Source organism: Astatotilapia calliptera, chromosome 6, assembly GCF_964374335.1.
Source record: "Astatotilapia calliptera chromosome 6, fAstCal68.1, whole genome shotgun sequence".
Taxonomy (NCBI): domain Eukaryota; kingdom Metazoa; phylum Chordata; class Actinopteri; order Cichliformes; family Cichlidae; genus Astatotilapia; species Astatotilapia calliptera.
In genome coordinates, this window is record NC_137427.1 from 30,852,154 (window position 1) to 30,879,758 (window position 27,605).

Here is a 27,605-nt window from a genome sequence, read left to right on the forward strand (position 1 = left end):
AGGACATCCTCAGATGATACCCTCACCATCTCCATCTCTTGACACATTCACTGCTGAGGTTTAAACAGGTAATCTGATGTTTTTTATTTAAAAAATATTTAACACATATTTTAAATCAAATCAAAGAATGAATCTTATATTATTTACAGTAAACTTATGAATGATCCTGCTGATTTTTTGCCACCTCAGGCTGAACAAATTAATTTAATAAATTTATCTAAATTACTGATTGTGTGTGAAGTAACATAACTAGCAGAAACACATTAAATGTTGGTACTACGCAACCAATGCCAAACATCATTTTGATTTGTTAGCACAGGTAAATAAATATAAATATAAATATAAATAAATATCACAAATGTAGCTTTTTGAGCTGTTGATCTAATGAAACAAGCCTTTCAATGGAATGATGGACCCTTTCAACATGGAATGCAGTATTCTGAGTATATATAAGATAAGATAAGATAAGATAAGATAAAACTTTATTAATCCCTCGGGTGGGTTCCTCTGGGAAATTCGGTTTCCAATTGCACAGCACCGACAGAAGTTACAGAACGTAAGCAGAATATTATATACATACACATATATCAATACAGAGACATATATAAATAAAATATATAAAAGGGATAAATAGAATAAATAGAAATAAGAATACAAGGGAATTGCACATTTCAAGTATTGAAGTCTATTGCACCGTTGACTATTAACAAAACGTATTGCACAGTGAAGTGAAGAGGCACTTGTTCCCCCCTCCTTTGTCCTCCTGTTTCCCCTCCCTCTCCCCTCCAGAGAGGAGTTAAACAGTCTGATGGCGTGTGGGACAAAGGAGTTTTTAAGTCTGTTGGTTCTTGTCTTTGGGAAAAGCAACCTGTCACTGAACAGACTCCTCTGGTTGTTTATGGCCGTGTGCAGAGGATGCCCAGCATTGTTCATAATGTCCAGCAGTTTTTTTAGTGTCCTTTTCTCTGCCACTGTCACCAGAGTGTTCAGCTTCATGCCGACCACAGAGCTAGCCTTCCTGATCAGTTTCTCCAGCCTGGATGAGTCCTTCTTTGCTGTGCTGCTCCCCCAGCACACCACAGCATAGAAAAGTACTCCAGCAACCACTGACTGGTAAAACATCCTCAGGAGCTTCCTGCAGATGTTAAAAGACCTCAGCCTCCTGAGGAAGTACAGTCAGCTTTGGGCTTTTTTATACAGGTGCTCTGTGTTGCATGACCAGTGCAGTTTGTTGTCCACCCACAGCCCGAGGTACTTGTACTTGTTGACCACCTCCACCTCCTCCCCCTCTATCTGAACCGGCAGTGGACCTTCTCTGGACCTCCCGAAGTCCACAACCAGTTCCTTAGTCTTTGAGGTGTTGAGTTGCAGGTGGTTTGTGTGACTCCATGTGACGAAGTTCCTCACCAGACTTCTGTACTCCTCTTCCTGATTATCCCAGATACACCCTATGATGGCTGTGTCGTCTGCAAACTTCTGAATATGGCATAATTCAGAGATGTAGCAGAAGTCAGAGGTGTACAGGGTGAAGAGAAGAGGGGACAGCACAGTTCCCGGTGGTGCTCCTGTGCTGCTGACCACAGTGTCAGACATGATGTCCTTCAGCCTGACGTACTGTGGTCTGTCAGTTGTTAGTGATTGTTAAAAAACAAACAAACAAAAAACCAGCGGCATATTAATAAAGTTCTATCTTATCTTATCTTAGCCGGGTCATATCTACTTAAGAGAGATGAATGATTAAAAAAAACCCAAATAAAACAAAAATAGTATTTCTTGCATTTTCTTTTTGATACATTACATTACAGCTTAAAATAAAGCAACTGTTCTCCCTTCTCCCAGCCATGCTCTCCTTTTCAACTCCCACCACTCTCTACCTGAGCCTCCTCCTCCTCTTTCTGTTGTGCCTCTCCCCTGCTCTTTCTTGTCAGACTGGGACTCAGAGCCAGTGTATGTCTGCTCCCTTTGTGCCTGGTTATGACCTGGCAGGGGAGGGCTTTGATGTTGTTACACTTAAGCGAAAAGGAGCTTATGTGATTGATGTGAAGACCTACCTCACTCCAAGCAAAACCTGTACACTCTGCACCAACCCTCATAAAGGCGGCCAACTGCAGAAAGTAACTAAATATTATAGTAATTAATAAAAAACATGTCAAAAATTACTTTGGCATACCATTAACATGCTAAACCTGTTATTAATTATATTTCCAGCTACCAGTCTCTACTTTGGACTGGCGTACATTCAACCGCTGCAGTTTTCGTCTCGAGGACAGTGAACACACCTCCATCAGGTATTCTAGGACTTAGAAACATAATCACTCATTGTGCCCTGACAGGTTTCATACATTACTTTACATATTCATAGATGTCATCCCACCCACATGGCATACATTAATTAATTTTATCAAACAATCATTTAATAATTGCAAATCATTTTTTCCTACTGGAATATTTTGGGGAATTAAGCAAAATAATTTCTCTACAGTTCACTGGTCAGCACATACACCGACCAGAGCAGCATCGACTGGAAGGTAGGAAACATTCATGTTGAGTGAAACATGGATATAATGTTACTATTACTGCAAACTGTTGATCTAGTCCTGTAATCATTCCTAGCTCCATGTTTTAAAAAGTCCTATGACTGAGCATTGTAAGGACATTATTTAAAGAAAAAAAGAGAAGAGAAATACAGTAACAAGGCATATAAACATCATACAGTGTGGAACCCCTCTGTTTATTGAGGAAAATCATCCCACTTTTGCTTTAATATGTAGCTCTAGGTAAGAAAGAATTGCCTGCAATAACATACACACACACCACGCACAGTAATACACAGTAACAGAAGGTTGTGAGAACAGTGTCTATGTATAACCTATAAAAGTAACGAGAAGGTGTTCTAACTTGTAGAAGGATCTTAAAAAAGAAACATTTCGTTCTCCCAAAAATCCCGTTTCCTTGTGAGGTGTTTCTCAAGAGTCCTTAGAGTGAGACTAGTACTTCTCCTAGTTTTTTTTTTTATTATAACAATCAATAATTTAAATGCTATGACTATAATTCCCTCGAAGCAAGGCAGACGCAAGTGGTTTTCCGTCACTGGTTTATTTGAAGACTTCTCTCCAAAGTCACCGTGAAAACTACACACCATTAACAAAATAAAAACTCAATGTAAGACACAGCACCTAAAATAACACTGTACAACAAAACGAGATATATCAATAAATACCTCGTTGGCTGCATGCTGCAAAAAGGGAATTAGTCACCATTCTTCTGAAGTTTCCTTATAAGTGTGTATTTAAAGCCCATTCCACTTAGTGTGACTTTCACTAAAGAACGGCCTCATTCTTGCTCCGCGCTTACAGGTGGTTTTCTCCTTTTTTCTCCCAAAAAGGAAACAGCGCGACTTGTAAGCAAGCTTGACTTTCAAAATAAAAGCACAATAAGTTTAACTACATAAAATAGCATAGCATAAATAATGTAAAGCTTAAACAATTTACAACGATGACATGGACCTTGAGAAGATAAAGAAATAATTCAAATGATATAAACAATGTCATCATGCCAACAACAACATGACCATGCATTGTTTGGACATGGACAATAAGCTGGTCTAAGCTGGCACTACTTCCAAGAACTTTGCAACTTGTTCTCCAATGTGAGCCTTTCTCTTCTTATTGTAAATATTCCTCTTGACTGTATATATTTCTCTTGTTTGTTATTTATTCCTGCTGTCTTATTACAGTGTTTCTCAAATGCTAAAACACATGTCACACAGCAAATTCAAAAGTGTTAAATGTGTTGGTGTTAATAGTCTTCTTGCAAAAGTAGAGTTAATTTTACTCTAAGCAGAGTCACATTCTTTTAATGTAACTCTGAGGTGTAAAATGATAGTAGTTAAAATCGAGTGTTAAAAATGAGTGTTTCTCTGTCAAATCTGGAGGTGTTACAATGGAAACATTAACTCTTGACCTCTTAACTCTGAACTCCTAGAGGGGCTATGACACCAATAGAGTAAATTCACAGACTCCGCCCCCAGCACGGCTCCAATCGAAGCTGAAGTGAAGCCGTTTCAGAACATTTTGCACTACATATTTGAGTTGTTTGCCATGCTTGGTAAGTCATTCTTTCAAAGATTGTTTCAATTATTATTATGAGCTTTTACTTCTGTGGCTCTTTGGAGTTGAGACAAAGCTGTGTGAAAGGCATTAGCCATGTTGCTCGCTGATAGCATAATATTCTGTTTTAGCTAGCTGAAAGGTATTGTTTGCAGGCAAATACCACAGCCTTGAAAAAAAGCTTGCATGTGAATTTTCAGTCAAACTTTTGGTCAAATACACCTAAAACAATGTGTAGAATGTGAAATGTTGGTATAATGGTGCTACTTGAAGCCTGAAAACGATCGCCCATAAAAAACAAAAAAACAAAAAAAACCCCAAACACGAGCAAACAGCAGTAGCAGGCGTCCTGACTGGGTTCTACGTTAGCATAGATCCCTCCAGAGTTTTGTGCACACAGTTTAAGTAATAATTAAAAAGGTTGAGGTTTTACATTTAGTTCAGTATTACCTGTTGCCTGCGTCCTTGTCTTTTGGGAAAATACTTTACACAAGTAATGGCTCAAAAAGGATTCCTTTTCTTTTTTTCTACTGTGCTGCAATTGTTTACTGGATTATTTGTGCCATTAATTAGTGTCAACTAATTTTTATTCAATCTCCGCACAGGATATGCTTGTGAAGATGGAATATGGGGGAGAGCAGAAGTGCGTTGAAGTTCCACAAAGGGATGAATGAAGGACATACATATTGTATTGAAGAAATAAATGATGAGAATGCTGTTATTTGCATTTACCATGTCAGACCTTTTGATAAACAAAATTCTAATGAAAGTGAGAACATGTATACTGTTACATCTTTCAGAAAATGTTTTGAAATTGTGGTGCACAATTCAGAATAAATGTTTTTCAAAAACCATTGCATCTTTTTAGTAAATGTTTATTTCCAAAAGAAATTTCTAGAAGTTCAGAACAGTAAAATTCCCGCTTTTTAGAATGAATTAGAAGATAACTCTTACGTAGTTAAACTAAAATACTCTTTGAGAGTTAATATATAAACTCTTAACACCAAGTGTTAAATTATCAACTCGCAAATCGGGAAAAACGCCCTGGAATGGCGAATCCATCCCTGGAAGGCCTCCACTGGGATGTCAGCACAGGCCAGCTCCATTGCCCGTACGAGGTTCTCTCTTGTGTATGGCTGTCTGTCATACACCTTCCATCTCCATGATGAGAAGAACTCCTCTATAGGGTTCAGGAAAGGGGAGTAGGGTGGCAGACAGACGTTTAAAAAGTGGTCACTGTTGGTGGTGAACCACTCTCTGATTTGGTGTGTTTTGTGGAAGCGGACGTTGTCCCAAATGATCACATACATGTGATGTGCTAGCCTAGGATGGTGTTGTTGACGGTCCAGGAGGATGTCTTTTAGCTCATCTAGGAAGGTGAGGAGACGTTGTTTGTTGTAAGACCAAAGGACAGCATGCCAGTGGACAAGCCCCTCCGTACCCATAGCTGCACAAAGAGTAATATTACCCCCCCCCCCCGTTGGCCAGGAACCTCAATGATGGCTCTTTGGCCAATGTTACGGCCTCTTCGCCTTCGTTTCTGGAGGTTGAAGCCAGCCTCATCCAGGAAGAGGTACTCATGGGGTCTGGCCATTTTGTGAACATGGAAAAGCATACAGGTGTTTAGAACGGTCAATCAGGTAGCACAGTATTGTCCAGAAGTAATGTAGGCCACTAAGCAACACAGTATGTCCACTAACTGTACTGTGGACATGGATGTATACGTACTTGCACATACTCGTAACGTTGTTCTATGTGTCGCGCAGAGTTGCGCTCAAAGGGAACCCTGTAGACCTGTTTCATCCTCATCTGTTGGCGCCGGAGAACTCGGTCTATTGTGGACAGCATCAATGTTCTCAAAGTTTACATTATCTGCAATGACTTTGTCTCTGATCTCTCGGAGTCTAATGCAGTTGTTCTCACGGACCATATCTGCAATGAGGGTTTCTTGTGCCGCTGTGAATATGGCAACCCTCCCACCTCTATGTGGCATTCTTTCAGCTCTAAAGAAAGAAACATGTGTTGTCAATTGACTGATTTATATGTAAAACTACTGTACATGTAAAGTAACAGACCACTTTCACAGGCCTGTAAAACTGTAGTGTGACAAAGAAAGCAATAGCGTACTATACCTGTTGTGTTGTCTAAATGCCTTGATAATGGTGGCCACAGTGAACCTACTCAGGTTTGGATGTACTCTTCGTCCCGCTTCAGCCATTGTCATGCCATGGACAATGACATGATCAATTACTGTTGCTCGCATATCATCTGTTATGATGGTGCGAGGTTGTCTTCTTCTCCCACCTGGACCTTCTCCTCTCTCTTGTTGGCCTCCTTCTCTTCCTCCTCTACTCCGAACTCCTCTTCTTCTTAGGCCTTCACCTCTTCCTCCTCTGATCTCAACCCCTCTTCCTCTTTGGCCTGCAGCTCTTCTCCTTCCGCACGCTCGAATGCCTTCATCCATTGTGATTGTTCGGCATCTTCACCAAACTATGCTTTTATAGGTGGGGTGACATCATTAGCAACAGGTGTCTTCAATTTTGAGTCGTTGTGTGTAGTGACTGACGCCAGGTGTGTTCCCTGTGTTCAAAGATTGGTGACTGTGGCAAGCATTTTGCATCACATGGGCTTTCATTTGTGAATATGAGCAGAGTTGTTTTGCAACATGTGTTTTAGCAAGGACAAATGTGTTTAGATTTATGAGTACAGAGGGTTGTGTTTTGTGAATTGTGTCTTCATGTGACATGTGTTTATGGTACTGGAATATGGTGGCTACATTTAGTAAATGTGTTTAGACTACTGGTCATTTGGGTTACAGGATTGGCTTTTGTGTTTTAACATTTGAGAAAAACTGTATTTATATTTTATTTGTGCACAGTTGGTGTGGAGCACACACAATTTCATTGTACATTCTACAATGACAATAAAGGACTACACACCCATTGCTCAACAACTTGTTAATTACAAGTCAGTCACTGAGTGTCTGGTTTACAATCAGCACACTTCAAAATGAGACTTCATAAACCAACATATGACATCACAATAGCTACATGCATCTTTTATACTCTCTATGGTAACAAGCTTTTTAGCTGCTTTCAATTAAAGGTACTTTTAAGGCCTATTGCAAATAAAAGTTGAACAACAGGTGAGTTGTCATCTTAATTCAATGTGGTCCTATAATTCACTCACTAACAATCACACTTCAATCAAAATATAAATACGGAATTATTTCTGACATGTCTCACAAATCACATAATATTAGCTGCGCCAAATGACTGTTCTGGGGTTCAGACCATATTTTATAACAATATATCCAAAAACTGTCAAGATATTTCAGTCCTCAATAAATCTACTCACAGCAAAGTCTGTGGGTAATTTTCACACAAACTAGTGAGTTTTAAAAAATTAAATGCGGTTGATCGTTATTGTATATCAGTGAAATATTGAATTAATGATATCACCATTAATATGTTGGGGGGTTAGGGTTAGGGTTAGTTAATATTGCAAATTAGAAAAAGTATAGTATAGTATGCTAGTTCCAATTAAAAACAGTTGTTTACAAAGGCAACAGAAATCAGTTAATATTTAGCAAGTATAATATATTTACCATGACCACACCTTACATTATCATGCTAAAATGTGCTTTAGCATTCAATATAAAAGTACAGCTGACAGCCATTTTAATGTTTTGGCTGCTAGTTTCAAGGAAATATCTATTATGCTGGGAAATCACGTAGCTCATGCCTTCATTTCTCTTAGGTTGGACTGGATATTGAGAAGCTTGGCAACCTGGAGTTTGGAGGAACAAGATCTACAGCATACAACTTTGCTGTAACCAAGAAGAGAGAGGACCGCTACACCTTCAGCACACATATAATCACCTGTAAACATTATAGGTAGAGTTTAAAGACTACTACAACATCTAATTTTTTAAATTTAAGTTTGATGTCTATTAATCTGTATTTTTTGTGTGTGTTTAGTTACCGTGTGTCCAACAGCCCTCCTCTCAGTGCTGAGTTCAGTAAAGATGTGGCCAGACTCCCAGCTACCTACAGCAATGCAACCAAAGCCCAGTACAGACACTTCATAGACACATACGGCACACATTATATTCGCCAGGTGATAAAATTAATATACACATCCCTTTAATTTTTTTTATACCATTCAGAAGTCATTAAACCCATCCATCCATCCATCCATCCATCCATCCATCCATCCATCTTCATCCGCTTTATCCGGGGCAGCAGCCTAAGCAAAGAGGCCCAGACCTCCCTCTCCCCAGCCACCTCCTCCAGCTTATCCGGGGGAATACCAAGGCGTTCCCAGGCCAGCCGAGAGATATAATCTCTCCAGCGTATCCTGGGTCTGCCCCGGGGCCTCCTCCCGGTGGGACATGCCTGGAACACCTCACCCAGGAGGCGCCCAGGGGGCATCCTTGTCAGATGCCCGAACCACCTCAGCTGGCTCCTTTCGATGTGGAGCAGCAGCTGCTCTACTCTGAGCCCCTCCCGGATGGCCGAACTTCTCACCCTATCTCTAAGGGAGAGGCCAGCCACCCTTCGGAGGAAGCTCATTTCTGCCGCTTGTATCCGCGATCTCGTTCTTTCGGTCACTACCCACAGCTCGTGGCCATAGGTGAGGGTAGGGACGTAGATCGACCGGTAAATTGAGAGCTTCGCTTTTACACTCAGCTCCCTCTTCACCACGATGGACCGGTGCAGCGTCTGCATTACTGCAGCTGCAGCCCCAATCCGTCTGTTGATCTCCGGCTCCCTTCTCCCATCACTCGCGAACAAGACCCCGAGATACTTGAACTCCTCCACTTGGGGCAGGAACTCATCCCCGACCCGGAGTGGGCACTCCACCCTTTTCCGGCTGAGAACCATGGCCTCAGATTTGGAGGTGCTGATCCTCATTCTCGCTGCTTCACACTCGGCTGCGAACCGTTACAGTGCGAGCTGGAGGCCCTCAACCGATGAAGCCAACAGAACCACATCATCTGCAAAAATCAGAGATGAGATTCTGAGGCCACCAAAGCGAAAGCCCTCCGCCACTTGGCTGCGCCTAGAAATCCTGTCCATAAAAATTATGAACAGAACCGGAGACAAAGGGCAGCCCTGGCGGAGCCCATCACCCACCGGGAACGAGTCCGACTTATTGCCGGCAATGCGAACCAAGCTCTTGCAACGGTTGTATAGGGATCGAATGGCCCGTAGCAATGGGCCAGACACCCCATACTCCCGCAACACCTCCCACAGGACACCCCGAGGGACACGGTCGAATGCCTTCTCCAAGTCCACAAAACACATGTAGACTGGTTGGGCAAATTCCCATGCACCCTCAAGTATCCTCGAGAGGATAAAGAGCTGGTCCAGGACGAAAACCGCATTGTTCCTCCTGTATCCGAGGTTCGACTAGCGGACGTGATCCCCCTGTAGTTGGAACACACCCTCCGGTCCCCTTTCTTAAAGATGGGGATCACCACCCCGGTCTGCCAGTCCACAGGTACTGCCCCTGATCTCCACGCAACATTGCAGAGCCGTGTCAACCAGGACAGCCCTACAACGTCCAGAGCCTTCAGGAACTCGGGGCGGACCTCATCAACACCAGGGGCTCTGCCACCAAGGAGTTGTTTAACTGCCTCAGTGACCTCGCCCCCGGAAATTGGCGGGTCATTCCCCTCATCCCCAGACTCTGCTTCCTCCTCGGAAGACGTGTCAGTGGGATTAAGGAGGTCCTCGAAGTATCCCTTCCACCGCCTGACAATCTTCTCAGTCAACGTCAGCAGCGCTCCGCCAGCACTATACACAGTGCAGGTAGAGCACCGCTTTCCCCTCCTGAGATGCCTGACGGTTTGCCAGAATCTCTTCGAGGCAGTCCGAAAGTCTTTTTCCATGGCCTCTCTGAACTCCTCCCACACCCGAGTTTTTGCTTCAGCCACTGCCCGAGCCGCATTCCGCTTGGCCTGTCGATACCTGTCGGCTGCCTCGGGAGTCCCACAGGCTAACCAAGCCCGATAGGACTCCTTCTTCAGCCTGGTGGCTCCCTTCACCTCTGGTGTCCACCATTTGGTTCGGGGATTACCACCACGGCAGGCACCAACCACCTTGTGGCCGCAGCTCAATGCAGCAGCTTCGGCAATGGAGACGCTGAACATGGTCCATTCGGACTCAATGTCCCCAGTCTCCCTCGGAATGCTGTTGAAGCTCTGCGGGAGGTGTGCGTTGAAGATCTCGCGGACTGGGTCCTCTGCTAGACGTTCCCAGCACACCCTCACTACGCGTTTCGGTGCACCAGGTCTGTCCAGCGTCCTCCTGCGCCACCTGATCCAACTCACCACCAGGTGGTGATCAGTTGACAGCTCAGCCCCTCTCTTTACCCGAGTGTCCAGAACATATGGTCGCAGGTCTGCTGATACGATTACAAAATCGATCATCGACCTACGGCCTAGAGCGTCCTGGTGCCACGTGCACTTATGGACAGTCTTATGTTCGAACAGGGTGTTCGTTATGGCCAAACTGTGATTAGCACAGAAGTCCAATAACAAAGCACCGCTCGGGTTCAGATCAGGGAGGCCGTTCCTCCCCGTTCGAGGTCTCGCTGTCGTTACCCGCGTGAGCATTGAAGTCTCCCAGCAGGATAACAGAGTCTCCAGGCGGAGCACCCTCCAGCACCCCCCCAGGGACTCTAAGAAGGCTGGGTACTCTGAACTGCCACTCGGTGCATAAGCGCATATGACAGTCAGGACCCATTCCCCGACCCTAAGGCGCAGGGAACAAACCCTCTCGTCCACCGGGAAAAACCCCAACGTACCGGCAGCAAGCCGAGGGGATATTAGAATACCCACCCCAGCCCGCCGCCTCTCACCAGGGGCAACTCCAGACTGAGACAGAGTCCAGCCCCTCTCCAGGAGACCGGTTCCAGAGCCCAAGCCATGTGTAGAGGTGAGCCCGACTATATCTAGCCGGTACCTCTCAACCTCACGCACTAACTCAGGCTCCTTCCCCACCAGAGAGGTGACATTCCATGTCCCTATTGCCAGTCTTGGCAGCCGGGGGTCAGTCCGCCAGGGCCTCCGCTCCTGGCCGCCACCCGGCACACAATGCACCCGACCCCTATGGCGCCTCCTGCGGGTGGTGGGCCTGCGGGAGGATGGGCCCATGTCTCCTCTTCGGGCTGTGCCCGGCCGGGCCCCATGGACTAAACCCTTTTTTAAAAATGTTTAATAAATGTTTTTTCAGGTTGATCTTGGAGGGCAGTTCAGGCGAGTCACGTCTACACGTACCTGCTTGTCCAGTCTGAATCATCTTACTTCATCCCAGGTATGTGTAGCACATATATCTGGTTAAAGCAGTGAACATATGTACATACACTTTGTACCAACAAAAGCAATATCCAGTGTTACCTCCTTTCACACAGGTACACGACTGCTTGTCATTGGGTGTCAAGGTAGGCCTGGGGAATGTTAATCTGGGTCCTTCTTTTAACTTATGCGCCTCAGTCCTAAACAACCAAGGTGTCTCTGTTATGTACGCCTCTGGTCTTCACGGTCATTATTCAGAAGTGGTAGGAGGCAGAGGCTGGACTGGGGAGTTTTCACTCACCAGAAATGACTCACTGGGCTACCAGAATTGGCTAAAAACCCTCATAGATCAACCTGATGTGGTTTGCTACTCTCTAAGACCACTGTATGAACTGGTGCAAACGTCAGCACGGAATAAAGGACTAAAGGCTGCAATAGAGCAGTACTTAAAAGACAACAGCATCAGTCGATCAAACACACAGTCGTACTGTAGCAGCAGTGGTCCCAACCTGGATTCCAACTGTTGTCCTAAAGAGATTCAGAAAGGAACACTAAGGATAACAATGATCCAAGCCTCTGGTCTGAAAGGAGATTTTTGGGACAAGACTGACGGGTGAGTAGTGAACAAGATAAGCTTCAAAGGAAAGCCACTGTAAACATAACAGATGAATCATAGACATTAACACAAGGAGGGATATTATACCCCTTATGTCAAACAGAGTGATTTGTGGCCCCAATAAATGATTTGTGACCCTAGGAAGTAATAAAGGAAGTAATAAAACATATGGTACCCATAAAATTATTATATTCATGAAAATTATGATATTCATAAATTTGTGATATTCATCAAAATATGCTAGTTCATAGCTCATTAATTTTTCCCCAAAAATAAATGATTTGATTATTAAAAAAAAGTTTTTTATATCAAATAGCATCCTTTATTTTTAAGCATAAAAAGTTTTTACTTTTTATGCTCTTTGAGCGAGGGTTTATGTGGGTTAAAACGGCATGTAAAACCTTATTCACACTTGCCACCTGCTCCCCCTCCTCGCTTTCTTCCTGCTGGTAGTCGCGCTCATCATGTGATCTCTCACTCTGTCCCTCTTCACGCACAGCGAGGAGCCTTAGTGTTATTTGCTTGCTTTCATCTACTTTTTGTCTCTCTAGTATGAGATACTTTTGTAAAAGCATGTGATAGGTTTGTAGCTTGAACCCATCCGCTGGAACGTTGAAGACAATATAATTACACTGCTAAGCAAGACACAAGTAGGCAAACTTCTTCATGGTACTCGTGCACGGGAGAGAACCGGACAGGCACCGTTCCTTCGCTTGACCCCAGTAGCTCTCGTCCGTTCTCCCATACACTGTCCTTTTATTGAGGTTACATGAATATGCATAGGTTCATTAACATACGACGTCTACATACAAACAAAGAGTACCATGCCTGTGTGTGTGTGTGTGTGTGTGTGTGTGTGTGTGTGTGTGTGTGTGTGTGTGTGTGTGTGTGGACTGCTGATCAAAGGGTCAAACATCCTTGGTCAGGAAGAGGGTAGACTAGACCCCCCCCCGGTGAGGAAGTCCAGCAGTTCATCTAAACAGAAAAGCACTTAGACTAGAACAGACGTAGCTACGTTAATCCTACCATAAAACAATTAAGACAAGATGCGACCTCTTCCCGTGCTCCCAGGATGTAGGTGTGCATTCTAGTGTGGAATGCACACCAAGCCTCTGTAGCCTGTTAAAGATCACACAACTTATCACTACACAATTGATTATACACCTCTAAGCATCTATGGTTAAATATTTCTAAGCATAAATGACAATCAACAATACAAACTCTAACATTCCCCCGTTTTTGACCTTTATGCTAGAAAGTTCCCAGTTATGAATACCTCATGTCTGACAGTTTCAATGCAAACATTTTTTTACTCAGCATATGTCAAATCACCCTAAATTACTGTAAAAGTACACAGTGTAACAAATGTATTAGCAGTTATCCCATTCCTCATTGATCTCATCTCATGGCAAACTGCATCCTATGAGCAAACAAAGAAATTGTTAATTTAATAGTGAAAATAAGAAGATAACATTTTCAAAAACATCTCAACTTGGTGATGCTTCCTCCGGGTGTGCAAATCACATGTCTCTCTGCAGAGTGGTTTGAGTTTTGCAGGGCGTCATGAATGTCTCTTCTAGTTGTTTCCATCACTGTCCATAGGACCAGAGTCCAAATGTATGTAGAATAGACATTCAAACATACCAGTTGGTTTTGTTGTTCGTCAACATGGGTCTCAGCTATTTCCAAGCTGCAGACTTCTCAGCACTCTAGTTTTATGGCCTCTTACCAGCCCCCATCACCTGACTTCAGACCTTCGTCTTGTGAGGGGGATATTTATGACTCCTTAATTGTCCACGCTCTGCAGAAAAAGCTCTCTGTGGAAAGGGTGCTGGGTTCCGTCATCTTACTGCTGTTATGATCCCAGCAGCCTTCAGAGTGTCATCGTATGCACAGTACAGTGGCACAGCGTTAGGTGATGTTCATAGGAAACTGCTGTTATCACCACCATAGCTTCTGGTTCCTGTGCTTTCACAGAATCATGATGTCATCCTCGAACTCCTTCTGCGCTGTCGATGGAGCTTGGCACGCTCCCCATCCCCTGAGTGTTTATGTTCCAACGCTGCTGAAGGTTTAAGGCAGAGCACGTCGTACACCTTAGTCGTCTTCCTCAGCGTCAATATTGAATCTTTCATTGTATTTAAAATCTTGCTGTGGGAAGTCTCCTCTTGATTTCCTGGAAGCTTAGTAGCACAGCTCTCTGTGTGATGTCTGCTGTGCTGAAGATGATCTCTGATCCTCCTGAAGCCTCTCTCCCATCTTGTGGACGATCCTCTCCTCTATTTTGCAGGCAGTTTCATGGTCCTTGCTGTGGCTCCAAGGTCTGATTTCATGATGGGCCCCAACCAGCTTGATCTTTGACCTCAACCACTGCCTGGTCCTGTCAGCTATGCGCTTCTCACTGGGCCTCTGAAGATTTCTCAGGAGATTACTGCTGCACCTGTATTTCCTTGCTAGGAAGACAAACTATTTGGAGAGTATGTCAACAATCATCAAACCACATTCTTTAGTTCAGTGAACTTCACTTATAGGCCATCAAAGCCTCATCTGAACATGGGTGCACCACTTGCATAGGTTTAATATTTGTAAATAAAACGGCTAATCACACAAATCACTGCAACAATAATAAAAAACATTGTTTAATGTTAATCCTTGGACCCCTCCTCTTGACGCATGGACACACCCATGCGTCAACTCACCAAACCTGGATTCCAGTCTTAAAGAAAAAGATTAGCTAGATGATATCCCAGGCAACATCAGGGCATCTCCTCCCCTGGAGCAGCACCACCCTGGACCCATAATCCTGCAATGAAAATGTTAGTGTGCTTTGCATATTAAGTTTGCTTAACACCTGGCTCTCCCAGGAGCCTGCATACACACCATCATGGCCTGGAAAACAAAATCTGGAAGTAAAATCAAACTTCATACCTGTAAACAATTGTATCATAAGGACAAGAAGCATTCAACATCAGCAAGACAAGTGTCATGTGCAGGTTTTCTCAAATCAGTAAACTACAATTATTTTCATAAGTCGCCTCAGACATGGATCATCCCATGTACTCAGGCAACATTAATGTAATCGGTGACTGCTCTTAAGCAAAGTCACTCCACTTATATATTACTATGGGCTCAAAAGTGGCCAGCTAATGAGCCCATATCAAACTATCCCAGAAACACTGTATCTCTTATTTGTTTTACTCATGTCACTTGTCCGTTTCAGCTGAATCTTCCACAGCATTCTCAAAGAAACTAACATTAGCAATACACATTGACCATCCTGGTGGGCAGGCGTCGGCCATCCACATTCCAGAGGTGCCATAAAACACCATAAAGTTAGCCATCCCTAGCTGTGGAAAGAAGTAACACCAGTTCTCAACACAGGAAATTTCACACATGTTATTCACATTATCAAAGTAACCTTCACATTTTCCCATCAACACAATGCAACAGCATCACCACTCATAACCTGTAGTAGGAAAAAACATCAACCAGTTGTCCTGGTATAAATCGCATCATCAATTCACATGAAGAACTGGCATGCTGTAAGAAAAGAAAATGCAAATATTAGCGCTTGCACAGGCGTATGCATACTTTGTCACAGTTATCTCTGTGAGCAACTCAAGCTAGTGAATGACACACACATAGTAAATTCACAGACACAGAAAATGGCATTTAAAATGTTAAATCATCATGCAACCTCGAGTGTTGCTGTCATCTTTCTGCTCCTGTAGAAGGAAACACATGGGTTCATCTGCACCTTTGTCAGGTGGGGGTTAGCTTCACACAATCATGTTCAGTCAGTCAGTCAGTTATTTTAAAATTCTTACTCATTCACTCAGTGGTTCCTTCTTTTGCTAATTGTGGAAATTATCATCGCATTCGTTTCCACGCTCAGCAAAACGACGATATTTCAAAAAGAAAAATAATTTAGACTGGATTTCCTCGTTGAATCCTTTTTGGGGGGGACTCTCATTTCCTAATTGTCCCAAATAAGTGGCTTTCTCCTGAACCCATTTTAAATGTGGAGAAACTCACTTGCAACAATTTTCTTGACGACGTGTAACGCTTTTAATTCCTGACGTGCAGATCTGTTTAAAGACAAGAAATAGACAAACAAAATCAGTGCCTGTTCAAAAGATAAAAAATGAAAAATAACAGAGATTATCAAACCAAACTCTCAGTGCACTGTGAAAGTATCAAAATAAAAAGGCCTTGTTAAGTCATGACACAAACTCCTCATCTCAGGAGGGTAAATCATACCATTAGCATGGTTCATCATACCATCATACTAATCGGCAGGCTCAACTTCACAACAAAAGAAAAATCATCAGCTAGATTCACTCCAAACCAACCATCAGCTGCACAACACACAACATAACCCTAATGTCTTATTAGCTATGAGTTTAATCACCCGGTCTGTGCTCTTCACTCATTTAAGCCACAGATCTATTTTATTCAATTTTCATTTTCCATTCATCATAAAACATGTGACATGCTGACATGCACTTCACAAAAGAAGTTTGTTCTGACGTATTCAGAGTTGTGTATCTAAATACAGGATTCACTCGCACATCAAAGCAGGAAACTCAGTGTTTTAGAGTCTCCACTCAACACACAACAACTCCAACACATCTCATTCACTCGTGCTAGAATTCAGTCACCTTTCATTAATCTAAAACCGATCAACTAATTTGCATATCAGCTATTAACCCACTAAGTTGACAGGACGACAGAAAAGCATGTTCAAAATAGTATCACAAAAGACAATTTCCCTCATACAGTAAATTACATGTGCTGCCTCAATCAAGCAGGAAGCTTCTCCCAATTTACCATTTTAACAACTAAATTTATTGTCTGATCACTGGTTGGTCAAACCAGGATCTTTTTTCCCACAAAAGTTAAACTGTTGTCCTGCAACCTGGAGAGTCAATTTTTTGCATTGGATACATTCAGTATTTAATAACAAGTGTCTGCTAAATTGACACTAATTTAACACTGATGAAAGATAACAAGCTAATTTTCATTGCATGTGTGTTTGTGTTATTAGGCAGGTTTAATGCAGGTCTGTGGAGCTGCATCTCCAGCAGAGCATGTTCTCTGCCTTTCCTACACACTTCTCTGCTATTTGATCATTTCTTAACTAATGTGCTATGAGTCTTCATGAGTCATTTTGTGTTTGGAATTGTTAGTAGGGTTAATGCATGTTCTGCTTGTGTGTGTGTGATTTTGTATATGTTTCTATTTTCGCAATGTTTCAGACTCCGTCTCAATTTTCCAACTTAAGCAGTCAGTTTTCTTTTCCCCAGGTTTGCTAACCCAAATTTTGATTTCCCACATTAAATAATTCCTATGTGTTCTCACCTAGTCTTCTCACTCTGTTATCCTCTCACTCTTTTGTCCTCTCCCACTTCAACAGTCCCGGCAGTTCTCCTTCAGCTTTGTCCTGTCTAGTAGCTGAAGTGCTGCTGCTGCCTTCTTGGGCGACTTCTTAGCAGCTGCTGCCGGTTTCTTGGCTTTGGCTGCGGCGGGCTTCTTGGCTTTGCTCTCAGTAGCCTTGTTCATCTTGAAGGATCTGGAGGCCCCGGTGCCCTTGGTCTGCACCAGAGTGCCCTTCGCCACCAGACTCTTGATGGCGGTCTTGACACGGGCCTTGTTCTTGTCCACATCGTAGCCTCCGGCAGCCAGAGCCTTCTTGAGAGCGGCCACAGACAGGCCGTTGCGCTCCTTGGAAGCGGCCACGGCTTTCACAATCAGCTCGCCCACGCTGAAGCCGACCTTCTTGGGCTTGGAAGTCATCGTCTTCTTCTTCTTGGCCTGAACCTCGGCGCAGGGCGCAGGGCGTGTTTATGATGGAGCCTTTCCCACCACAGCGCTGGCACGTTGAACGCATCATGAAGGGTCCATTTCTTTCATGTCGCTAGCCGCATGTGGCTTGCCCGAGTCACTCAGTCCTTTTTGAGCATTTCAACATGCTGCCGCCGCAGACCCTGGCCTCAGATCCAGCAAGTTTAGCGCGCTGATCTCCAAAAAAGTCCCGAAGGCCAGAAAGACGTCAAATAAGTGTCTCGTGCTGAGAACTCAAACAAAAACTCCTCTTCACGCTGCCATCTTGCTCGCCCCTCCGTGAAATTCAACCAATCAGACAGGAAGATGGGTTTGCTTTCTTCTTCTGCTGCTGTTTATCCACATTGCTGCTGCTTGTTGGGACTTTTTTGCTCAGGACTTGATGCTGTCTCTTTATCATGTTATTGCTTTGGAGCTGCATTCCTTGTCTTCAGGGAGGGGTGAGAGCTTGCTTGCTTGTGAGGTTGAGAGACACATACACATTGCGCTTTAAATAAGTCAGCCAGAAACTTGGCCTGCATGTTTCCAATGATGTTAAACTATAACTTTCTTCCGACTGCTGCATGTGGAAAATTGATTCAGGTCTGCTTTTCACCTGAAAGTGACAAACTAAAACATGTTCATTATCATCATCACTGTTTAATCAACACACATCTCTCTCTCTCTCTCTGTCTGTGTTTGTGTGAACAATCCTTTCTTAAAAGCAGAAAATGACATTGTAGTTGTTTTTCGGCTGATCAACACAAAACCTTTTTCCTATGATTATTTCTCTTCGTCTACAATGTAATTTGTCTCTTTTTCACTCTTTTTTTTTTCTTCACAATAGCTGGTGGTCTGCAAAATCACTGCTCTCACTCACAATCAGAGGCAATTACTTTTGCACAGTGCACAAAAACACTGTGATGTCAGACACATTCACACTCACTTTTTCATCTGCATAAATAAATCATATGGCTGGAGATAAGTGCCATGGTGATCCATAGGCATGATCACCAGTTTATTTAATTATTTTTAATCCAACAAAACAAATAAACAAAAACATGATGCTGATGCTACACACACACGAGTCAAGGTGCAGAAAAACTGCTCATGGAAACGCTGCACACTCTCTGTTTCCCTCTCTTTGAGTAGTTCTCAGACAGCTCTTGATCTGATAATGTGTAGCTTGCTCATCAGCTCAAAAAACAAAAACAAAACTGCAACGCGACATCACACAGTAGTTGCATGCTCTGCCCACAGTGGCAAAGTCTTACACTTACATATTCAACACAGCTTCTCCATCATGTATTTTTAGATGTTTCATACAGGGTTGAGCATATTAGTTGTTTTCACAGATGTGCTCTATATCTCAACAATGGCTCATAATAAGACGACAGTCTTTCACACAGGTCAAGTGCCTCTATGCACTTCATTAGTTTAAATATTTACCTATATCACTTCACCTCACATGTCATTGTACTGAATTTAAGCAACCACAAGCTTAATGTAGATTACTTTTAACAACTATCCACCTCAATTACGTCTATGGTCTGGCACACAGGCTGTTGTCGATCAGGGCAAGCTAAAGAATAAACATTTTGTGTCAGCTGCCAGGAGCAAAGTCCAGCACAAACGTCTGTCTCCCTCCAACTCACTCTTGGTTGCTTAGAAACCCATGATAACAACAACAGTCGGTGTCACAGACCACATGTTCTGCTCCGCACACACAACAACAACAACAACAACGACGACAATGACAACAACACAAAATAGGCCTACTGTCCAGCACAATCTGGACCCCGCGGAACTTCTCAACACCCCACTGAGCGGTGGAGAACTCACTACAGTACCCCACACAGCGGTCTGTATTTCGCCCCACTAAGACGGCGAACCAAAAAAAGTTCGAACTGCGCAACTCTGCGACTTAATACTTCTGTACAAAAAACCCCACTGAGCGGCCTTGTACATCGCCCCACTTAGACGGCGAATTTTAGCCCCACTGAGCGGCCACGGACAACGCCCCACTGAGCGGCGAAGACGTAATTTTAGCCCCACTAAGCGGCCACGGACAACGCCCCACTGAGCGGCGAAGACGTACAGTTATAGAGTTGGACTCTAAACTTACTCGGTGTTGCTTAGCGTGTAATATCAGCCTCGAATCCCGCCAATCGCCATTCATCGAGGAGAAAAGACATACAGCGAATCCACAGGAACTTCCTGGCTGACGTCAGTCTTTCAGTGTGCCTCTCCTCCCCTCGGTGAATGCGATTCCAGGGCTCCGGCATCGAAGGACCAATTAATGATAGGTTTGTAGCTTGAACCCATCCGCTGGAACGTTGAAGACAATATAATTACACTGCTAAGCAAGACACAAGTAGGCAAACTTCTTCATGGTACTCGTGCACGGGAGAGAACCGGACAGGCACGTTCCTTCGCTTGACCCCAGTAGCTCTCGTCCGTTCTCCCATACACTGTCCTTTTATTGAGGTTACATGAATATGCATAGGTTCATTAACATACGACGTCTACATACAAACAAAGAGTACCATGCCTGTGTGTGTGTGTGTGTGTGTGTGTGTGTGTGTGTGTGTGTGTGTGTGTGTGTGGACTGCTGATCAAAGGGTCAAACATCCTTGGTCAGGAAGAGGGTAGACTAGACCCCCCCCCCCCGGTGAGGAAGTCCAGCAGTTCATCTAAACAGAAAAGCACTTAGACTAGAACAGACGTAGCTACGTTAATCCTACCATAAAACAATTAAGACAAGATGCGACCTCTTCCCGTGCTCCCAGGATGTAGGTGTGCATTCTAGTGTGGAATGCACACCAAGCCTCTGTAGCCTGTTAAAGATCACACAACTTATCACTACACAATTGATTATACACCTCTAAGCATCTATGGTTAAATATTTCTAAGCATAAATGACAATCAACAATACAAACTCTAACAGCATGTTATACTTTTTTTATTTTCTCATCGGGGTTTAGACCCTGAGTCTCCAATACACGTCTCATTTGACTGTCCAGTTCATCCTCGGCTTTGTATCTGATGCTTGGTCGAGAAGCATTTGCATGCGTTTCATGTAAGCATTTGATCTGCTCAGGCGAGATCAGATACATTTTCTGCATTTTTATTTGCGAATGGCGCCTATAGCTAAATCAGCTACGATGGGTAAGACTGTTGTGAGTAGTGGTAAGAGGAAGCCGCCTTTTTGAGTCATTACCTTCTTTTTCTTCCTGACACGTCACGTCTGTTGGCCATTTGTCTGATTTTCTCTTATGTCATTTCAACTTCTTATGTTGGCATTGTGTGATTGGAATATTTCCACACAGCTGTTCTGATGGTAGTATCCCGGATCTCAGTCTGAGTTGCTCTGGAGAGGTGGGGGTTAAACCTATCAATAAATATCCGTGTGGTTCTCTCGTGGCTTCTTCAAAACTCTCCAAGATGAAATGCAGACGTCCTGGACATATTTGTCTAGCTAGTGTATTAACTTGTAATTTATCGTGAGGTTTTTAAATAACACTGTTCAGACTGATCGTCCTGCTGTGTTTACCTTGTAGAAACACATTTTGGCTCAACATCATCACACTCATATTTTTATGGTGTCTGTACTGTGTGAAAATCCGGACCACTTTTGGATGATTTGCTGCTTGAAAAATAACATCATCCAGTACAATGAGATGACTCTGGTGTGAGGGAAACAAGCTCTCATCGTCAAAAGAATCAGGGAGACCTTCAATGAATTTAATGCTTTTATTTTTCTCTTGAAGCTCAGAATACAGAGGCTGAAAGGATGTATAAACCCACACAACATTGTCAACAAACTTGTTCGAAACGTACACAATTTTCCAATACAGATTTCACGAAAAAGGTCTTTCCCCTCTTGGTTGTTCATTTCAGCACAAGTGCGACAGAGAAGCTTGCCTGACTTTGTTTTATAGGGTAAAACGGGAAAATAGAGTCCTCTGGGTGGGTATACAACCGCTTTGATAAACCCAAAGTAGTTTTTAGGGTGCTGAAAATTTCGAAAAATTACTTGAGGATGGCCTAAGGGGTAACGACAGGTGCTATTTACAAACGGATACAACGAGGTGACATCCACATAACTAATTTTCTCACCAGGCGCTACACTGCAACGCAACTGTGCTGGGCTTGTACGGCCTCCGAAGAGGGCATGGCGAGGATTCAAAGGCTCTGGTGGATCATAACGTCTGAGGAAGTTGATTACACTCTCATCAGTACGTTTTAACTTGGTCCACTCATGCTGCCAGATTATAACAGGACACACATTATGTTCAGCTCTCAATCTAGCGAGCCTGTCTTGAGCGGCAAGGTTACTGTCTGAAAAAGAGGCCCCTAACAGAGGGTTAACATCGGCCTGATTTGAAAAACACGTAACACACCCATGGAAGTAGCAACCCAAAAATTCCCACAGGTATGTTTTACCGTTAATCTGACCATACCCATCCACATAATAACTAGTGAGCTGTTTTTCCCCTTGATTGAGTGCATGTCTGATAAAAACACCTTGTGTGTAAGAGAGATATTCGAGCCATTGAATTGAGGATGAGGAAAATGATTTGACCTGATTATGGTAATATAGAGGGCACGGTATTGCTAAAGAATTCATTGGCATGAAGTCTGTTAAATAGGTTTTAGGCACGCGCTAGCAAGGGTGTTGCGGCTGAAAGGATCTACTCCTGTCTCTTCAATAAATCCGTTTCTGAACAATGTGCAACCCCGAGCTAGAATTTCAACATCGTTTTCACAGTATAAAAGGGCCTCTTTCATGAAATTGAAGGTGCCGGAGCTGACTGAATCATACCATTTGTAAAATTCTTTCCTGCCCTGTGTTGTCATACGCTCGAGACTATAGGCGGAGGGGGAGGATAAGTGATGTTTGTTTCGAACTGAAACAATGGGGGGAAAGCCTTTAATGCTGTCTGAAAACCCCATTCCTTTTGGGATACCTGACAACGGCATCGGAAGGAAACAGCACGAGTCCATATAGCGCTGGTTTAAGTCTGTGTCTGTAAAGCTGATCAATTTCGAGCCTTGACTGATTAACTTTGGTTTTAAGCTTTGCTTAACCATAGCCCTGAGAATAATGTAAGCATCAAAACTCTTGGCATTATGAGCGATAAAGATAGATAGATAAAGATTTCTGCCAAGGCTGCTAAAGCCTGATTAAGCGCTATAAACGGATCGGATGAGGAAATGTTTTGTGTCAGACTCAGTTGAGAATGAGCCACGTCTGACTCTGTTTGGATCTCACCATGCTCAACACTCAAACATTGAGAGCTATTTTGCGAGACACTTTCACTAGGCGCTAATCGGGCTAGAGCTAAATTAAGCATTTCTAAAGGGTCATTATTATTATTATTGATCACATCAGGTTGCTCACCGCTTTGTGGAGGTGTATTCTGTGAATGAACAGTATTTTGATTTAACCTAGCTAACGCTAGAAGCAAGAAATGGGTCTGTAATATCATGTTCCTGGTTATCCATTTTTATTGAGTGACAAGAATATCTAAAAGCACAGTTGTTGAAAAAGTAAAGAAAAAAAACAGCTTTTTATATGATGAGCGAATTAATTCAGCAATGAGACATACTGCTCGAAGAGCGATAGAAGAGCTGGTGTCGTCTGCGCTTTGTCCTTGTGCTCCTTATCCTTCTGGTCCTGCTGCTTGTTCTGTTGCTCCTGAGATGTTTAAGTAGACCTAACAATTTGAGGATAACCCCCCCCCCAAAAAAAAACAAACAAACAAACAGTGAGTTATGTTAAATACAAAAGGATAGTTTTTATAAAATTAGAAAAAAAGTGAGAACATAGAGAGACTGACCGTGTTTAGCTCGCAAAAGCAGGCGCCGTGAATTTCGTCTGCCTGATGGGGGAGAAGAAGCGTTGGTGGGGATGGTGCTCCGGGAGCCAGGAGCATGAGGACCGACCGCGGAGAGCAAATCTTGGTGGACAGACGAATATTTTTCCAGGAGTTTTTCAGGAGTTTTTACCCTGTTATCGAATATAAGTTTTGGGAATAGAGGGTTCCCCCTAACAAGTTATTCTAGGGGGGGTTTTTTGCGCGTGTTTTGGATAAAAATACGGAGGGTTTTTTCTGGAGGTTTCCTGCTTGTTTGCCTAAGGGTTGGGTGGGAGCCGCGGTGAGCTTATGCTTGGGGGGGATAGCGAGAGTTTTATCGAGTTATTCTAGGGGGGGGGGGGGGTTTGCTGTTGTTGTGCGTTTTTGGAGAAAGACGGAGGGTTTTTCAGGAGGTTTTTGCTGGGAGCCGCGGTGCGCTTATGCTTGGGGTGGTTTTTTGGGGGGATCTCCAGCATTTGTGAATCAGACTTGGATTCTCATTTTCCTTGTTCGGATTAAACAAATGCAAATAAATTGAAATAAAGTTTTCCAACGAGGGATGCAGCGGGTCCAGATGGCATCAGCTCGAGGGTCGTCAGGTCCTGCGCGGACCAACTGTGTGGGGTGATGGAGCACCTCTTCAACCTGAGCCTGAGGTTGGGAAGAGTCCCACAGCTCTGGAAAACCTCCTGTGTTGTACCAGTGCCAATGACTTCACGCCCCAAGGACCTCAATAGCTACAGGCCGGTGGCTCTGACATCCCACCTGATGAAGACCCTGGAGCGGTTGGTCCTGGCTCAGCTTCGGCGCCTAACAAGCTCATCACTGGACCCACTTCAGTTTGCCTACCAGCCTGGCATTGGAGCGGATGATGCCGTCATTCACCTCCTACATCGTTCCCTCGCTCACCTGGAGACCGCTGGAAGCACTGTGAGAATCATGTTCTTTGATTTCTCCAGTGCCTTCAACACTATTCTTCCCTCGGTTCTGAAGGACAAGCTGGAGAACTCTGGAGTGGACCATCACCTCACTACCTGGATTTTGGACTACCTCACCGACCGACCACAGTATGTGAGGACTCAGGGCTGTGTGTCGGACAGGGTCGTCTGCAGTACGGGGGCCCCACAAGGAACGGTTCTGGCTCCGTTCCTCTTCACCATCTACACTGCAGACTTCTCCCACAATTCCACCCAGTGCTTCCTGCAGAAGTTCTCTGATGACTCTGCAATAGTCGGCCTCATCACTGATGGGGACGACAAGGAGTACAGAGGACTGACTCAAGACTTTGTGGACTGGTGCCAGCTGAACTACCTCCAGATCAACGCCAGTAAAACCAAGGAGCTGGTGGTAGACTTCCGCAGGCACAAGCATTCTCCACTGCAACCACTGAACATCCAGGGTATGGACATTGAGGCTGTGGACAGCTACAGGTACCTTGGTGTTCATCTGAACTACAGACTGGACTGGACTCATAACTCAGACACCCTCTACAGGAAAGGGCAGAGCAGGTTGTACCTGCTGCGGAGACTCAGGTCGTTTGGGGTGGAGGGCCCACTCCTGAAGACCTTCTATGACTCTGTGGTGGCTTCTGCTATCTTTTATGGTGTGGTCTGCTGGGGCGGCAGCATCTCTGCTGGGGACAGGAAGAGACTGAACAGGGTGATCCGAAGGGCCAGCTCTGTTCTAGGATGCCCTCTGGACCCAGTGGAGGTGGTGAGTGACAGGAGAATGGCGGCTAAGCTGTCATCCCTGTTGGACAACGTCTCCCACCCCATGCAGCAGACTGTGACAGCACTGAGCAGCTCCTTCAGTGGGAGACAGCGGCACCCACGGTGTGGGACGGAGAGATTTCGCAGGTCTTTCCTCCCCACTGCTGTCAGACTCCACAACAAAGACTTTAACTGAACAAACACACACATCCACACATGTGCAATAACACTAAGTGCAATAATCTTTTCTGGCATCGTTGTATTTTTACTCAGTTGTATATAGCATTCGTATTCTATTTTTATCTTATTGTATATTTTTATTCTATTTTATTCTACTGTATATAGTACATTATTTTATTCTATTCTGTACAGCTGTGTACTGTATTTATTCTTATTGTATTCTAATTTTTGCGTCATAACTTTTGCACTGTCCACTTCCTGCTGTGACAAAACAAATTTCCCACGTGTGGGACTAATAAAGGTTATCTTATCTTATCTTATCTTATGCAGCCTGTATCTCCCGCCATACTGAACGTTACAAAAGCACAAGTGTAACTAAGCACTTTTACTCTGGTTTAACACACACACACAGACGAGCACGGGCCCAGACACAGGCACGCGCACAAGCGCGCACAGACACACACGCACGGGGGGCGCGCGCGTGCGCACACACGCACTGACCCACCACCAGATGGCAGTTTTTAAGCATAAAGAGTAAAAAAAAAAATTTAATGGCTTAAAAATGAAGAATGCTATTTGATATTAAAAAAAAATCAAATCATTTATTTTTGGGGAAAAATTAATGAGCTATGAACTAGCATATTTTGATGAATATCACAAATTTATGAATATCATAAATTTTATGAATATAATAATTTTATGGCTACCATATGTTTTATTACTTCCTTTATTACTTCCTAGGGTCACAAATCATTTATTGGGGCCACAAATCACTCTGTTTGACATAAGGGGTATAATATCCCTCCTAACACAGTAATGTTCTTTTTCCACATTTTGCCATTTCACAGATATGTTAAGATCCAGTTTCAATCGCAAAAATTCCAGACCAGTGTGATCGAATCTAACTCCCCCTCCTGGACCACCAATTACATTCTGGAAAATGTCAGTACAAAGCACTTCTATCTCACTTTTATCCACTACAACAAGTAAAACCAAGGACAGCTCTTTTTTTTCAAGATTTTGCATAATTATCTTCTCAGATAAAGAAAAGAATCACACTGTTATATCTTTATATTAAAGACTTGATTTTAATAACATGACAAATAATAATGAAGCACTGGTGAAATGCTATTTTTCCCTTCTGGAGTTTTTTTTTCTTTTAAATTATTATTGTAATAAAATGAAACATTACTTTAAATGGGCACAACATACATAATTTTATTTCACTTTGGTTTAACTTTGTCTGACTTTTTTTAAAAAAGGTGGCAACAAGCTCGCCTCTGATGATTGAAGTCTGGGACGAGGATGTGTTCTTTGATGACCAACTGGGATCGTGTGTGAAGTACCTGACTCAAGGTACAAACACAATCAGATGCTCACTTCAAAAAGGCGGCACTGTTGAGGTCCAGTATACTCTGACATGTGACAGACACCTGACTGGATCCACCTGTAACCAATACCAACCATCTTCACAATGAAAACGCATTCTGGCTGGCACACACTATGGAAATGCTGGTAGCTTATCTTTAATCAAGTATCATGTCAGGTTGGGTGATAACATTCTTTATGTGCAATATATAAAGAATAATAATTGGGCACAAAATTAACACATACCATGCACTTAGAGTTACAGCTAATTTGATGTGTCATATAGTCTGAGGCAGACAGTCATCTTGTTTAATCCTCATTTGATTTTGGTGGTGGGTCCACATTCATATCACTTTGTGTATTCATTAAAGACACTTGTGATTATTTTCTGAATTATGTGTAAAAATGGTCAGGCCTCTTCATAAGTATGATTACAAATGCATTCTTGTGTGTCATTCTTGCAAAAGCCTTCATAACATGCAAATATTTTATGTATATTTTTCAGTTCTTTGATTTGTAACAAGTATATAAAACATTAAGTTTAGCAATGCTTGCATGGGTCATATTTAGGGACTTAATGTATCATTTATAATAATGCTGATTATAAAGAAATAAATGTGAGTTCTGATTAATTGA

The 27,605-nt window shown here is 43.3% G+C and overlaps 1 protein-coding gene and 1 pseudogene across 2 annotated transcripts; one reads left to right on the plus strand and one right to left on the minus strand.

Moving 5' to 3' along the window:
- On the plus strand, positions 1–27,605 carry LOC113024481 (perforin-1-like). The gene is made up of 10 exons (XM_026171612.2): positions 1–68; positions 1,840–2,114; positions 2,209–2,288; positions 2,483–2,528; positions 7,869–8,005; positions 8,090–8,228; positions 11,351–11,431; positions 11,529–12,025; positions 26,450–26,543; positions 26,864–27,605. The coding sequence occupies exons 2-10, from the start codon at positions 1,842–1,844 to the stop codon at positions 27,077–27,079; spliced, it is 1,563 nt and encodes a 520-aa protein (XP_026027397.1). The 5' UTR covers positions 1–68; positions 1,840–1,841; the 3' UTR covers positions 27,080–27,605.
- LOC113024482 (histone H1 pseudogene) lies at positions 12,689–20,818 on the minus strand (annotated as a pseudogene). The gene has a single exon (XR_013909759.1). The product of XR_013909759.1 is annotated as a histone H1 pseudogene (transcript).

What these genes read in the sequence shown, in the direction of transcription:
- LOC113024481 (XM_026171612.2), top strand. Translation starts at nt 1,842, where the DNA reads ATGCTCTCCTTTTCAACTCCCACCACTCTCTACCTGAGCCTCCTCCTC. An exon ending in AAGGCGGCCAACTGCAGAAA is followed by an intron (nt 2,115 to 2,208) that starts GTAACTAAATAT and finishes TTATATTTCCAG; the next exon opens with CTACCAGTCTCTACTTTGGA. An exon ending in TTTTGGGACAAGACTGACGG is followed by an intron (nt 12,026 to 26,449) that starts GTGAGTAGTGAA and finishes GCCATTTCACAG; the next exon opens with ATATGTTAAGATCCAGTTTC.